The 14,985-nt window shown below is 38.0% G+C and overlaps 1 protein-coding gene across 1 annotated transcript in view; it reads right to left on the bottom strand.

Annotated features, from left to right (window-relative positions):
• Nucleotides 1-14,985, bottom strand: part of LOC124024171 (transmembrane channel-like protein 5) — a 49,500-nt gene that overhangs the window by 12,667 nt on the left and 21,848 nt on the right. The window contains exons 11-15 of the mRNA XM_046338160.1: nucleotides 14,250-14,402; nucleotides 13,788-13,949; nucleotides 13,580-13,587; nucleotides 2,966-3,055; nucleotides 1,188-1,263 (exon numbers count right to left, since the gene is read on the bottom strand). Of these exons, the coding sequence (XP_046194116.1) occupies nucleotides 1,188-1,263; nucleotides 2,966-3,055; nucleotides 13,580-13,587; nucleotides 13,788-13,949; nucleotides 14,250-14,402 (489 nt within the window). The remainder of the gene's footprint in view (nucleotides 1-1,187; nucleotides 1,264-2,965; nucleotides 3,056-13,579; nucleotides 13,588-13,787; nucleotides 13,950-14,249; nucleotides 14,403-14,985) is intronic.

Genomic DNA, 14,985 nt, shown 5'->3' with positions numbered 1-14,985 from the left:
AGGAGGAGGGGGAGAGAGATGTAGGGAGAGAGGAGGGGGAGAGAGGAGGGAGGAGGAGAGAGGAGGGGGAGAGAAGGGAGGGGAGAGAGAGGTAGGGAGGGAGGAGGGAGGAGAGAGGAGAAAGGGAGGGGGGAGAGAGAGGTAGGGAGAGAGGGAGGGGGGAGAGAGGGAGGGAGGGAGGAAGGAGTCTGAGTCTACATCTCAAACGGCACCCTAGTATTACAATGGAACCCTAGTATTACAATGGCACCCTAGTATTACAATGGAACCCTAGTATTCCAATGGAACCCTAGTATTCCAATGGAACCCTAGTATTACAATGGAACCCTAGTATTCCAATGGAACCCTAGTATTCCAATGGAACCCTAGTATTCCAATGGAACCCTAGTATTCCAATGGAACCCTAGTATTCCAATGGAACCCTAGTATTCCAATGGAACCCTAGTATTACAATGGAACCCTAGTATTACAATGGAACCCTAGTATTACAATGGAACCCTAGTATTACAATGGAACCCTAGTATTACAATGGAATCCTAGTATCACAATGGAACCCTAGTATTACAATGGAACCCTAGTATTACAACGGAATCCTAGTATCACAACGGAACCCTAGTATTACAACGGAACCCTAGTATTAAAACGGAACCCTAGTATTACAGTGGAACCCTAGTATTCCAATGGAACCCTAGTATTCCAATGGAACCTTAGTATTACAATGGAACCCTAGTATTACAATGGAACCCTAGTATTACAATGGAACCCTAGTATTCCAATGGAACCCTAGTATTCCAATGGAACCCTAGTATTACAATGGAACCCTAGTATTCCAATGGAACCCTAGTATTCCAATGGAACCCTAGTATTCCAATGGAACCCTAGTATTAAAATGGAACTCTAGTATTACAATGGAACCCTAGTATTCCAATGGAACCCTAGTATTACAATGGAACCCTAGTATTCCAATGGAACCCTAGTATTCCAATGGAACCCTAGTATTACAATGGAACCCTAGTATTACAATGGAACCCTAGTATTACAATGGAACCCTAGTATTCCAATGGAACCCTAGTATTACAATGGAACCCTAGTATTACAATGGAACCCTAGTATTACAATGGAACCCTAGTATTACAATGGAACCCTAGTATTCACTATTAGTGCACTACTTTTCTCCAGGGCTCTACCTTCTTTAGGTGGAAGATTAGGAAGAGTTTGATGAGCTGAACGACAGGGAGGAGAGGAGAGAAGTACACCCCTATCCTGGAGAGGGAGAGAGACAGAGAGAGAGGCAGACAGACCGACAGGCAGACAGAGAGAGAGGCAGACAGACCGACAGGCAGACAGATACACAGACAGGCAGGCAGGCAGGCAGGCAGAGCAACATTAAGACAGTCTCAAGCTAATGATATACTAGCATTTTTTTGGCCAATATTGCCAAGCAATGTTGCCAGCATGGGGAATTTTTATCAGCTGCGCCACCTAGTGTGCAATTTTAGGACTACTCCAATCAGAGCTCAGATATTGGTCATGTGATCAGTCTGCTATTCTAATATATTTTGAAAAATGTACATCCATTTTGCTGTGAAAAGTTTGCCATTCACACCTCATATGTTGCCTCACTATAATATTGTATCATGATACGTTAATGCATACATACTGTGTTCAGTTTGTCATGTTTAACTGACGAGACTGGTGGGCATGCTAATCGATTATATAGATATAGGTTACTAGAGAAGCAGAGTGGGTATAGATATATAGGTTACTAGAGAGGCAGAGAGGGTATAGATATAGGTTACTAGAGAGGCAGAGTGGGTATAGATATATAGGTTACTAGAGAGGCAGAGTGGGTATAGATATAGGTTACTAGAGAAGCAGAGAGGGTATAGATATAGGTTACTAGAGAAGCAGAGAGGGTATAGATATAGGTTACTAGAGAAGCAGAGAGGGTATATATATAGGTTACTAGAGAAGTAGAGTGGGTAGGACTATAGGTTACTAGAGAAGCAGAGTGGGTATAGATATAGGTTACTAGAGAATCAGAGTGGGTATATATATATAGGTTACTAGAGAGGCAGAGAGGGTATAGATATAGGTTACTAGAGAGGCGGAGAGGGTGTAGATATAGGTTACTAGAGAAGCAGAGAGGGTATAGATATAGGTTACTAGAGAAGCAGAGAGGGTATATATATATAGGTTACTAGAGAGGCAGAGAGGGTATAGATATAGGTTACTAGAGAGGCGGAGAGGGTGTAGATATAGGTTACTAGAGAAGCAGAGAGGGTAGAGATATAGGTTACTAGAGAGGCAGAGAGGGTGTAGATATAGGTTACTAGAGAAGTAGAGTGGGTAGGACTATAGGTTACTAGAGAAGCAGAGTGGGTATAGATATAGGTTACTAGAGAAGCAGAGTGGGTAGGACTATAGGTTACTAGAGAAGCAGAGAGGGTATATATATAGGTTACTAGAGAAGTAGAGTGGGTAGGACTATAGGTTACTAGAGAAGCAGAGTGGGTATAGATATAGGTTACTAGAGAAGCAGAGAGGGTATATATATATAGGTTACTAGAGAGGCAGAGAGGGTATAGATATAGGTTACTAGAGGCGGAGAGGGTGTAGATATAGGTTACTAGAGAAGCAGAGAGGGTAGAGATATAGGTTACTAGAGAGGCAGAGAGGGTGTAGATATAGGTTACTAGAGAAGCAGAGAGGGTAGAGATATAAGTAACTAGAGAGGCAGAGAGGGTATAGATATAGGTTACTAGAGAAGCAGAGTGGGTATAGATATAGGTTACTAGAGAAGCAGAGAGGGTATATATATAGGTTACTAGAGAAGTAGAGTGGGTAGGACTATAGGTTACTAGAGAAGCAGAGTGGGTATAGATATAGGTTACTAGAGAAGCAGAGTGGGTAGGACTATAGGTTACTAGAGAAGCAGAGTGGGTAGGACTATAGGTTACTGTACCAGGCCAGGGTCTGAGCGTTGATCAGATCTAGAACGTTCCTGGCCACGTCAAACTCTGCCGGCTTCACAACACACCTGGTGGCAATCACACTAAAGACAACAACAGGTGTGCTTGAGTCCATGTTGGAGTTAAATACTAAACTATCTATATACGTGTATTTCTTGTAAATATACTAAACATGGAATAACCACATGGCATACTTGTAGAGGAGAGGATAAGACACTGAGTTGACAAAACATTATGAACACCTGCTCTTTCCATGACAGACTGACCAGGTGAATCCAGGTGAAAGATATGATCCCTTATTGATGTCACTTGTTAAATCCACTTCAATCAGTGTAGATGAAGGGGAGGAGACCTGGTTAAAGAAGGATTTTTAAGCCTTGAGACAAAGAGACATGGATTGTGTCTGTGTGCCATTCAGAGGGTGTATGGTAGTAGGTACCAGACACACCGGTTTGTGTCAAGAACTGCAACGTTGTTGGGTTTTTCACACTCAACAGTTTCCTGTGTGTATCAAGAATGGTCCACCACCCAAATGACATCCAGACAACTGGACACAACTGTGGGAGACATTGGAGTCAACATGGGCCAGCATCCCTGTGGAACACTTTCAACACCTTGTAGAGTCAACATGGGCCAGCATCCCTGTGGAACGCTTTCAACACCTTGTAGAGTCAACATGGACCAGCATCCCTGTGGAACACTTTCAACACCTTGTAGAGTCAACATGGGCCAGCATCCCTGTGGAACGCTTTCAACACCTTGTAGAGTCAACATGGGCCAGCATCCCTGTGGAACACTTTCAACACCTTGTAGAGTCAACATGGGCCAGCATCCCTGTGGAACGCTTTCAACACCTTGTAGAGTCAACATGGACCAGCATCCCTGTGGAACGCTTTCAACACCTTGTAGAGTCAACATGGGCCAGCATCCCTGTGGAACGCTTTCAACTCCTTGTAGAGTCAACATGGACCAGCATCCCTGTGGAGTCTTGTAGAGTCAACATGGGCCAGCATCCCTGTGGAACACTTTCAACACCTTGTAGAGTCAACATGAGCCAGCATCCCTGTGGAACACTTTCAACACCTTGTAGAGTCAACATGGGCCAGCATCCTGTAGAACACCACAACTGTGGGAAGCATTGGAGTCAACATGGGCCAGCACTTTCAACACCTTGTAGAGTCCAAACCCCAACGAATTGAGGCTGTTCTGAGGGCAAAAGGAGGTGCAACTCAATATTAGGAAGGTGTTCTTAATGTTTTGTACACTCAGTGTATACAGTACAATACTAGCTATAACATTGATGTGCGCCACAGTTGGTATTTAATTGCCCTTTAAAAACTACTACTACTAGTCTGACTGTCGTAGCCATCAATTAACAGTCATCCACATTAGCAAAATTATTTCAAACTTCACATTTCTCTACTAAAGGCTACTTATCGTAATGAACCATATCAGCAAAATGACTGATAAGTGGTCGGTGTTGATCATCTCAGCTTCAATATAAGTACTGTACTTCTAGAGGTATTCTCCACAGTATAGTATAGTATAGTATAGTATAGTATAGTATAGTCTAGTATAGTAAAGACCGCTGTACTTCTAGAGGTATTCTCTACAGTATAGTATAGTATAGTATAGTATAGTATAGTATAGCAAAGACAGCTGTAATATCTACAGTATAGTATAGTATAGTATAGTATAGTAAAGACCGCTGTACTTCTAGAGGTATTCTCCACAGTATAGTATAGTATAGTATAGTATAGTAAAGACCGCTGTACTTCTAGAGGTATTCTCCACAGTATAGTATAGTATAGTATAATATAGTATAGTAAAGACAGCTGTACTTGTAGAGGTATTCTCCACAGTATAGTATAGTATAGTATAATATAGCATAGTAAAGACAGCTGTACTTGTAGAGGTATTCTCCACAGTATAGTAATATAGTATAGTATAGTAATATAGTATAGTAAAGACAGCTGTACTTGTAGAGGTATTCTCCACAGTATAGTAATATAGTATAGTATAGTAATATAGCATAGTAAAGACAGCTGTACTTGTAGAGGTATTCTCCACAGTATAGTAGTATAGTATAGTATAGTAAAGACAGCTGTACTTGTAGAGGTATTCTCCACAGTATAGTAATATAGTATAGTATAGTATAGTATAGTATAGTAAAGACAGCTGTACTTGTAGAGGTATTCTCCACAGTAGTATAGTATAGTATAGTATAGTATAGTATAGTATAGTATAGTAAAGACAGCTGTACTTGTAGAGGTATTCTCTACAGTATAGTAATATAGTATAGTATAGTATAGTAAAGACAGCTGTACTTGTAGAGGTATTCTCCACAGTATAGTAATATAGTATAGTAAAGACAGCTGTACTTGTAGAGGTATTCTCCACAATATAGTAATATAGTATAGTATAGTATAGTAAAGACAGCTGTACTTGTAGAGGTATTCTCCACAGTATAGTAATATAGTATAGTAATATAGTATAGTATAGTAAAGACAGCTGTACTTGTAGAGGTATTCTCCACAATATAGTAATATAGTATAGTATAGTAAAGACAGCTGTACTTGTAGAGGTATTCTCCACAGTATAGTAATATAGTATAATACAGTAATATAGTATAATATAGTAAAGACAGCTGTACTTGTAGAGGTGTTCTCCACAGTCTAGTAATATAGTATATTATAGTATGGACAGCTATAGAGGTATTCTCCCCAATATAGTAATTTTGTATAATATAGTAATATAGTATAATATAGTAAAGACAGCTGTACTTGTAGAGGTATTCTCCACAAGTATAGTAATATAGGATAGTATAATATAGTAAAGACAGCTGTACTTGTAGAGGTATTCTCCACAGTATAGTAATATAGTATAATATAGTAAAGACAGCTGTACTTGCAGAGGTATTCTCCACAGTATAGTAATATAGTGTAATATAGTAATATAGTATAATATAGTAAAGACAGCTGTACTTGCAGAGGTATTCTCCACAGTATAGTAATATAGTATAATATAGTAATATAGTATAATATAGTAATATAGTATAATATAGTAAAGACAGCTGTACTTGCAGAGGTATTATCCACAGTCTAGTAATATAGTATATAGTATATAAAGACAGCTGTAACAGTATTCTCCACAGTATAGTAATATAGTATAATATAGTAAATAGTATAATATAGTAAAGACAGCTACTAAAGAGGTATTCTCCACAGTCTAGTAATAAGTATATATAGTAAAAAGCTGTACTTGTGATAAGTCCACACTATAGTAATATAGTATAGTATAGTATAATATAAAGACAGCTGTACTTCTAGAGGTATTCTCCAGTCTAGTAATATAGTATAGTATAGTATAGTATAGTAAAGACAGCTGTACTTGCAGAGGTATTCTCCACAGTATAGTAATATAGTATAATATAGTACAGTAATATAGTAATATAGTATAGTATAGTAAAGACAGCTGTACTTGTAGAGGTATTCTCCACAGAATAGTAATATAGTATAGTATAGTATAGTATAGTAAAGACAGCTGTACTTGCAGAGGTATTCTCCACAGTATAGTAATATAGTATATAGTATAGTATAGTAAAGACAGCTGTACTTGTAGAGGTATTCTCCACAGTATAGTAATATAGTATATATATAGTATATATAGTATAGTAAAGACAGCTGTACTTATATATAAATAATAATATAATAATATATATGCCATTTAGCAGCTTTTATAGACTTACAGTCATGTGTGCATATAGTATAGTATAGTAATATAGTATAGTAAACTGACAGCTGTACTTGTAGAGGTATTCTCCACAGTATAGTAATATAGTATAGTATAGTATAGTAAAGACAGCTGTACTTGTAGAGGTATTCTCCACAGTATAGTAATATAGTATAGTAAAGACAGCTGTACTTGTAGAGGTATTCTCCACAGTATAGTAGTATAGTATAGTATAGTATAGTATAGTATAGTATAGTAAAGACAGCTGTACTTGTAGAGGTATTCTCCACAGTATAGTAATATAGTATAGTATAGTATAGTAAAGACAGCTGTACTTGTAGAGGTATTCTCCACAGTATAGTATAGTATAGTAGTATAGTCCACAGTATAGTATAGTATAGTATAGTAAAGACAGCTGTACTTGTAGAGGTATTCTCCACAGTATAGTAATATAGTATAGTATAGTATAGTAAAGACAGCTGTACTTGTAGAGGTATTCTCCACAGTATAGTAATATAGTATATAGTATAGTAAAGACAGCTGTACTTGTAGAGGTATCCTCCACAATATAGTAATATAGTATAGTATAGTAAAGACAGCTGTACTTGTAGAGGTATTCTCCACAGTATAGTAATATAGTATAGTAATATAGTATAGTATAGTAAAGACAGCTGTACTTGTAGAGGTATTCTCCACAATATAGTAATGTAGTATAGTATAGTATAGTAAAGACAGCTGTACTTGTAGAGGTATTCTCCACAGTATAGTAATATAGTATAATACAGTAATATAGTATAATATAGTAAAGACAGCTGTACTTGTAGAGGTGTTCTCCACAGTCTAGTAATATAGTATATTATAGTATGGACAGCTGTACTTGTAGAGGTATTCTCCCCAATATAGTAATTTTGTATAATATAGTAATATAGTATAATATAGTAAAGACATAGTAATATAGTATCCTCAACAGTATAGTAATATAGTATAATACAGTAAAGACAGCTGTACTTGTAGAGGTATTCTCCCAGTATAGTAATATAGTATAATATAGTAATATAGTAATATAGTATAATATAGTAAAGACAGCTGTACTTGCAGAGGTATTCTCCACAGTATAGTAATATAGTATAATATAGTAATATAGTATAATATAGTAATATAGTATAATATAGTAAAGACAGCTGTACTTGCAGAGGTATTCTCCACAGTCTAGTAATATAGTATATAGTATAGTATAGTAAAGACAGCTGTACTTGTAGAGGTATTCTCCACAGTATAGTAATATAGTATAATATAGTAATATAGTATAGTATAGTAAAGACAGCTGTACTTGTAGAGGTATTCTCCACAGTATAGTAATATAGTATAGTATAGTAAAGACAGCTGTACTTGTAGAGGTATTCTCCACAGTATAGTAATATAGTAATATAGTATAGTATAGTATAGTAAAGACAGCTGTACTTGCAGAGGTATTCTCCACAGTCTAGTAATATAGTATAGTATAGTATAGTATAGTATAGTATAGTAAAGACAGCTGTACTTGCAGAGGTATTCTCCACAGTCTAGTAATATAGTATATTATAGTATACAGCTGTATAGAGGTATTCTCCCCAATATAGTAATTTTGTATAATATAGTAATATAGTATAATATAGTAAAGACAGCTGTACTTGTAGAGGTATCCTCCACAGTATAGTAATATAGTATAATATAGTAAAGACAGCTGTACTTGTAGAGGTATTCTCCCCAGTATAGTAATATAGTATAATATAGTAATATAGTATAGTATAGTAAAGACAGCTGTACTTGTAGAGGTATTCTCCACAGTATAGTAATATAGTATAGTATAGTATAGTATAGTAAAGACAGCTGTACTTGTAGAGGTATTCTCCACAGTATAGTAATATAGTATAGTAAAGACAGCTGTACTTGTAGAGGTATTCTCCACAGTATAGTAGTATAGTATAGTATAGTATAGTAATATAGTATATAATATAGTAATATAGTATAGTATAGTATAGTAAAGACAGCTGTACTTGTAGAGGTATTCTCCACAGTATAGTAAGTATAGTATAGTAGTATAGTAATGTATAGTAGAGGTATTCTCCACTATAGTATAGTATAGTATAGTAAAGACAGCTGTACTTGTAGAGGTATCCTCCACAGTATAGTAATATAGTATAGTATAGTATAGTAAAGACAGCTGTACTAGTAGGTATTCTCCACAGTATAGTAATATAGTATATAGTATAGTAAAGACAGTACTTGTAGAGGTATTCTCCACAATATAGTAATATAGTATAGTATAGTATAGTAAAGACAGCTGTACTTGTAGAGGTATTCTCCACAGTATAGTAATATAGTATAGTAATATAGTATAGTATAGTAAAGACAGCTGTACTTGTAGAGGTATTCTCCACAATATAGTAATATAGTATAGTATAGTAAAGACAGCTGTACTTGTAGAGGTATTCTCCACAATATAGTAATAGTAATATAGTATAATATAGTAATATAGTATAATATAGTAAAGACAGCTGTACTTGTAGAGGTATTCTCCACAGTCTAGTAATATAGTATATAGTATAGTATAGTAAAGACAGCTGTACTTGTAGAGGTATTCTCCACAGTATAGTAATATAGTATAATATAGTAATATAGTATAGTATAGTAAAGACAGCTGTACTTGTAGAGGTATTCTCCACAGTATAGTAATATAGTATAATATAGTAAAGACAGCTGTACTTGTAGGTATTCTCCACACTATAGTAATATAGTATAGTATAGTATAGTAAAGACAGCTGTAATATAGTAATATAGTATAGTATAGTAAAGACAGCTGTACTTGCAGAGGTATTCTCCACAGTATAGTAATATAGTATAATATAGTAATATAGTAATATAGTATAATATAGTAAAGACAGCTGTACTTGCAGAGGTATTCTCCACAGTATAGTAATATAGTATATAGTATAGTATAGTAAAGACAGCTGTACTTGCAGAGGTATTCTCCACAGTATAGTAATATAGTATAGGATAGTATAGTATAGTAAAGACAGCTGTACTTGTAGAGGTATTCTCCACACTATAGTAATATAGTATAGTATAGTATAGTAAAGACAGCTGTACTTGCAGAGGTATTCTCCACAGTCTAGTAATATAGTATAGTATAGTATAGTATAGGATAGTATAGTATAGTAAAGACAGCTGTACTTGCATAGGTATTCTCCCCAGTATAGTAATATAGTATAATATAGTAATATAGTAATATAGTATAATATAGTAAAGACAGCTGTACTTGCAGAGGTATTCTCCACAGTATAGTAATATAGTATAATATAGTAATATAGTATAATATAGTAATATGGTATAGTATAGTATAGTAAAGACAGCTGTACTTGTAGAGGTATTCTCCACAGTATAGTAATATAGTATAGTAGTATAGTAATATGGTATAGTATACTAGACTATACTATATTACTATAGTTAGGGTTAGGGTTACCCTAACAGCTGTACTTGTATAGGTATTCTCTACAGTATAGTAATATAGTATAGTCTAGTAATATAGTATAGTATAGTAAAGACTTGTAGAGGTATTCTCCACAGTATAGTAATATAGTATAGTAATATAGTATAGTATAGTAAAGACAGCTGTACTTGTAGAGGTATTCTCCACAGTATAGTAATATAGTATAGTCCAGTAATATAGTATAGTATAGTAAAGACAGCTGTACTTGTAGAGGTATTCTCCACAGTATAGTAATATAGTATAGTCCAGTAATATAGTATAGTATACCAAAAGATCCCTGTACTGTAGGACAGACAGTATTCTCACAGTATAGTAATATAGTATAGTCCAGTAAGGGAATAGCTCTAGTATAGTATAGTAAAGATAGCTGTACTTCTATAGTAGTATTCTCCACAGGGAATAGGGCCAGCAGTCAGAAGTAGTACCACTATAGGGAATAGGGCTCTGGTCTAAAGTAGTGCACTACCAGGGAATAGGGCTCTGGTCTAAAGTAGTGCACTACACGGGAATAGGGCTCTGGTCTATAGTAGTACCACTATATAGGGAATAGGGCTCAGTCTAAAGTAGACACACAGGGAATAGGGCTCTGGTCTAAAGTAGTGTACTATACAGGGAATAGGGCTCTGGTCTATAGTAGTACCACTATATAGGGAATAGGGCTCTGGTCTATAGTAGTACCACTATATAGGGTATAGGGCTCTGGTCTATAGTAGTACCACTATATAGGGAATATGGCTCTGGTCTAAAGTAGTGCACTATACAGGGAATAGGGCTCTGGTCTAAAGTAGTACCACTATATAGGGAATAGGGCTCTGGTCTAAAGTAGTGTACTATACAGGGAATAGGGCTCTGGTCTAAAGTAGTACCACTATATAGGGAATAGGGCTCTGGTCTAAAGTAGTGTACTATACAGGGAATAGGGCTCTGGTCTAAAGTAGTGCACTATACAGGGAATAGGGCTCTGGTCTAAAGTAGTGTACTATACAGGGAATAGGGCTCTGGTCTAAAGTAGTGTACTATATAGGGAATAGGGCTCTGGTCTAAAGTAGTGTACTATATAGGGAATAGGGCTCTTGTCTAAAGTAGTGCACTATACAGGGAATAGGGCTCTGGTCTAAAGTAGTGCACTATACAGGGAAAAGGGCTCTGGTCTATAGTAGTGCACTATACAGGGAATAGGGCTCTGGTCTAAGTAGTGCACTATACAGGGAATAGGGCTCTGGTCTAAATAGTACCACTATATAGGGAATAGGGCTCTGGTCTAAAGTAGTACCACTATATAGGGAATAGGGTTCTGGTCTAAAGTAGTACCACTATATAGGGAATAGGGTTCTGGTCTAAAGTAGTGCACTATATAGGGAATAGGGCTCTGGTCTAAAGTAGTGCACTATACAGGGAATAGGGCTCTGGTCTAAAGTAGTACCACTATATAGGGAATAGGGCTCTGGTCTAAAGTAGTGTACTATACAGGGAATAGGGCTCTGGTCTAAAGTAGTACCACTATATAGGGAATAGGGCTCTGGTCTAAAGTAGTGTACTATATAGGGAATAGGGCTCTGGTCTAAAGTAGTGCACTATATAGGGAATAGGGCTCTGGTCTAAAGTAGTGTACTATACAGGGAATAGGGCTCTGGTCTAAAGTAGTGTACTACACAGGGAATAGGGCTCTGGTCTAAAGTAGTGCACTATACAGGGAATAGGGCTCTGGTCTAAAGTAGTGCACTATACAGGGAATAGGGCTCTGGTCTAAAGTAGTGCACTATATAGGGAAAAGGGCTCTGGTCTAAAGTAGTACCACTATATAGGGAATAGGGCTCTGGTCAGTAGTAACCACTATATAGGGAATAGGGCTCTGGTCTATAATAGTACCACTATATAGGGAATAGGGCTCTGGTCTATAATTACCACTATATAGGGAATAGGGTTCTGGTCTACAGTAGACCACTATAAGGGAATAGGGTTCTGGTCTAAAGTAGTGCACTACTAGGGAATAGGGCTCTGGTCTAAAGGTGCACTATACAGGGAATAGGGCTCTGGTCTAAAGTAGTGCACTATATAGGGAATAGGGCTCTGGTCTATAGTAGTCACTATAGAGGAATAGGGCATGTTACCTACCACTGAGGGTCTGGGGTCTACAGTCACAGAGACAATAACTCTGTCTAAAGTACCTACTACTGAGGGTCTGGGGTGTTACAGTCACAGAGACAATAACATGTTACCTACTACTGAGGGTCTGGGGAATAGGGCTTACAGTCACAGAGACAATAACATGTTACCTACTACTGAGGGTCTGGGGTGTTACAGTCACAGGGAATAACATAGTACACTATATAGGGAATAGGGCTCTGGTCTAAAGAGACAACCTTTAACATGAGGTTTAGGGTGTTACTAGTGCACTACACAGGGAATAAGGACGTATGTGACTAAGACAATATGTGTTACCTACTACTGCTAACCAGGGTCTGCTAGGATAGACACCTTACAGCATTCACAGTCACAGAGACAATAACATGTTACCTACTACTGAGGGTCTGGGGTGTTACAGTCACAGAGACAATAACATGTTACCTACTACTGAGGGTCTGGGGTGTTACAGTCACAGAGACAATAACATGTTACCTACTACTGAGGGTCTGGGGTGTTACAGTCACAGAGACAATAACATGTTACCTACTACTGAGGGTCTGGGGTGTTACAGTCACAGAGACAATAACATGTTACCTACTACTGAGGGTCTGGGGTGTTACAGTCAGAGTAGAGACAATAACATGTTACCTACTACTGAGGGTCTGGGGTGTTACAGTCACAGAGACAATAACATGTTACCTACTACTGAGGGTCTGGGGTGTTACAGTCACAGAGACAATAACATGTTACCTACTACTGAGGGTCTGGGGTGTTACAGTCAGAGTAGAGACAATAACATGTTACCTACTACTGAGGGTCTGGGGTGTTACAGTCACAGAGACAATAACATGTTACCTACTACTGAGGGTCTGGGGTGTTACAGTCACAGAGACAATAACATGTTACCTACTACTGAGGGTCTGGGGTGTTACAGTCACAGAGACAATAACATGTTACCTACTACTGAGGGTCTGGGGTGTTACAGTCACAGAGACAATAACATGTTACCTACTACTGAGGGTCTGGGGTGTTACAGTCACAGAGACAATAACATGTTACCTACTACTGAGGGTCTGGGGTGTTACAGTCACAGAGACAATAACATGTTACCTACTACTGAGGGTCTGGGGTGTTACAGTCACAGAGACAATAACATGTTACCTACTACTGAGGGTCTGGGGTGTTACAGTCACTGTAGAGACAATAACATGTTACCTACTACAGGGTCTGGGGTGTGCAGTCACAGAGACAATAACATGTTACCTACTACTGAGGGTCTGGGGTGTTACAGAGACAGTAACATGTTACCTACTACTGAGGGTCTGGGGTGTCACAGAGACAATACCATGATACCTACTACTGAGGGTCTGGGGTGTGTGTACTGCGTGTGTTACCTGAGCACCGTGTGTGTGTACTGCGTGTGTTACCTGAGCACCGTGACGTAGACGTGGGCTATCGTAGCGCTCCAGTCTGTGTGTGTGTGTGTAGAGTAGTGATATGAAGGTGTTGAGGACACACACTGCTACAGGCAGCAGCAGAGACCAGGCCTCTGTCAGGACATCCTCTGGACTGGGGGACGTTACCACACGCTGGAGGAACACACACACACACATCACATGGACCCATACACACACACACACACACACACACACACACACACACACACACACACACACACACACACACACACACACACACACACACACACACACACACACACACACACACACACACACACACACACACACACACACACACACACACACACACACACACACACACACACACACACACACACACACACACACATACATATTTACAGAGGTAGTTCCAGGTGACAGTACAACACATTAAACTGTGTGTGTGTGGTGTGTGTTTGTGCTACTGACCTGCAGGTTGTGTTGACAGAGGTAGTAGACAGCCACACAGGCCCCAGTAGCCAGACAGACAGACAGAAGCCAGACAGCCAGACGGACCAGACAGGCCCTCATCTTGTCTGACACAGACAGCTCTCTCTTCACTCTGCTCTCCCTTAGAGACTCCTAGACAAACACAGCTATTAAGATGTGTGTGTGTGTGTGTGTGTGTGTGTGTGTGTGTGTGTGTGTGTGTGTGTGTGTGTGTGTGTGTGTGTGTGTGTGTGTGTGTGTGTGTGTGTGTGTGTGTGTGTGTGTGTGTGTGTGTGTGTGTGTGTGTGTGTGTGTGTGTGTTTCATTCTGTCTGTTCCCCCAGCCCCCCCAAGGATGCCTTTTGCATGCAATAGCCTACTCAACCAAGCGACAAGGTCAGCGTTAGAGGTTTCAATACCAATCAATAATTAGAGGTCTCAATACCAATCAATAATTAGAGGTTTCAATACCAATCAATAATTAGAGGTTTCAATACCAATCAATAATTAGAGGTTTCAATACCAATCAATAATTAGAGGTTTCAATACCAATCAATAATTAGAGGTTTCAATACCAATCAATAATTAGAGGTTTCAATACCAATCAATAATTAGAGGTTTCAATACAAATCAATAATTAGAGGTTTCAATACCAATCAATAATTAGAGGTTTCAATACCAATCAATAATTAGAGGTTTCAATACCAATCAATAATTAGAGGTTTCAATACCAATCA

Source organism: Oncorhynchus gorbuscha, unplaced genomic scaffold (assembly GCF_021184085.1).
Source record: "Oncorhynchus gorbuscha isolate QuinsamMale2020 ecotype Even-year unplaced genomic scaffold, OgorEven_v1.0 Un_scaffold_1757, whole genome shotgun sequence".
In the NCBI taxonomy this organism is placed as follows: domain Eukaryota; kingdom Metazoa; phylum Chordata; class Actinopteri; order Salmoniformes; family Salmonidae; genus Oncorhynchus; species Oncorhynchus gorbuscha.
The sequence above is the reverse complement of the archived record's forward strand: the minus strand, read 5'-3'. Positions and strand labels throughout refer to the sequence as shown.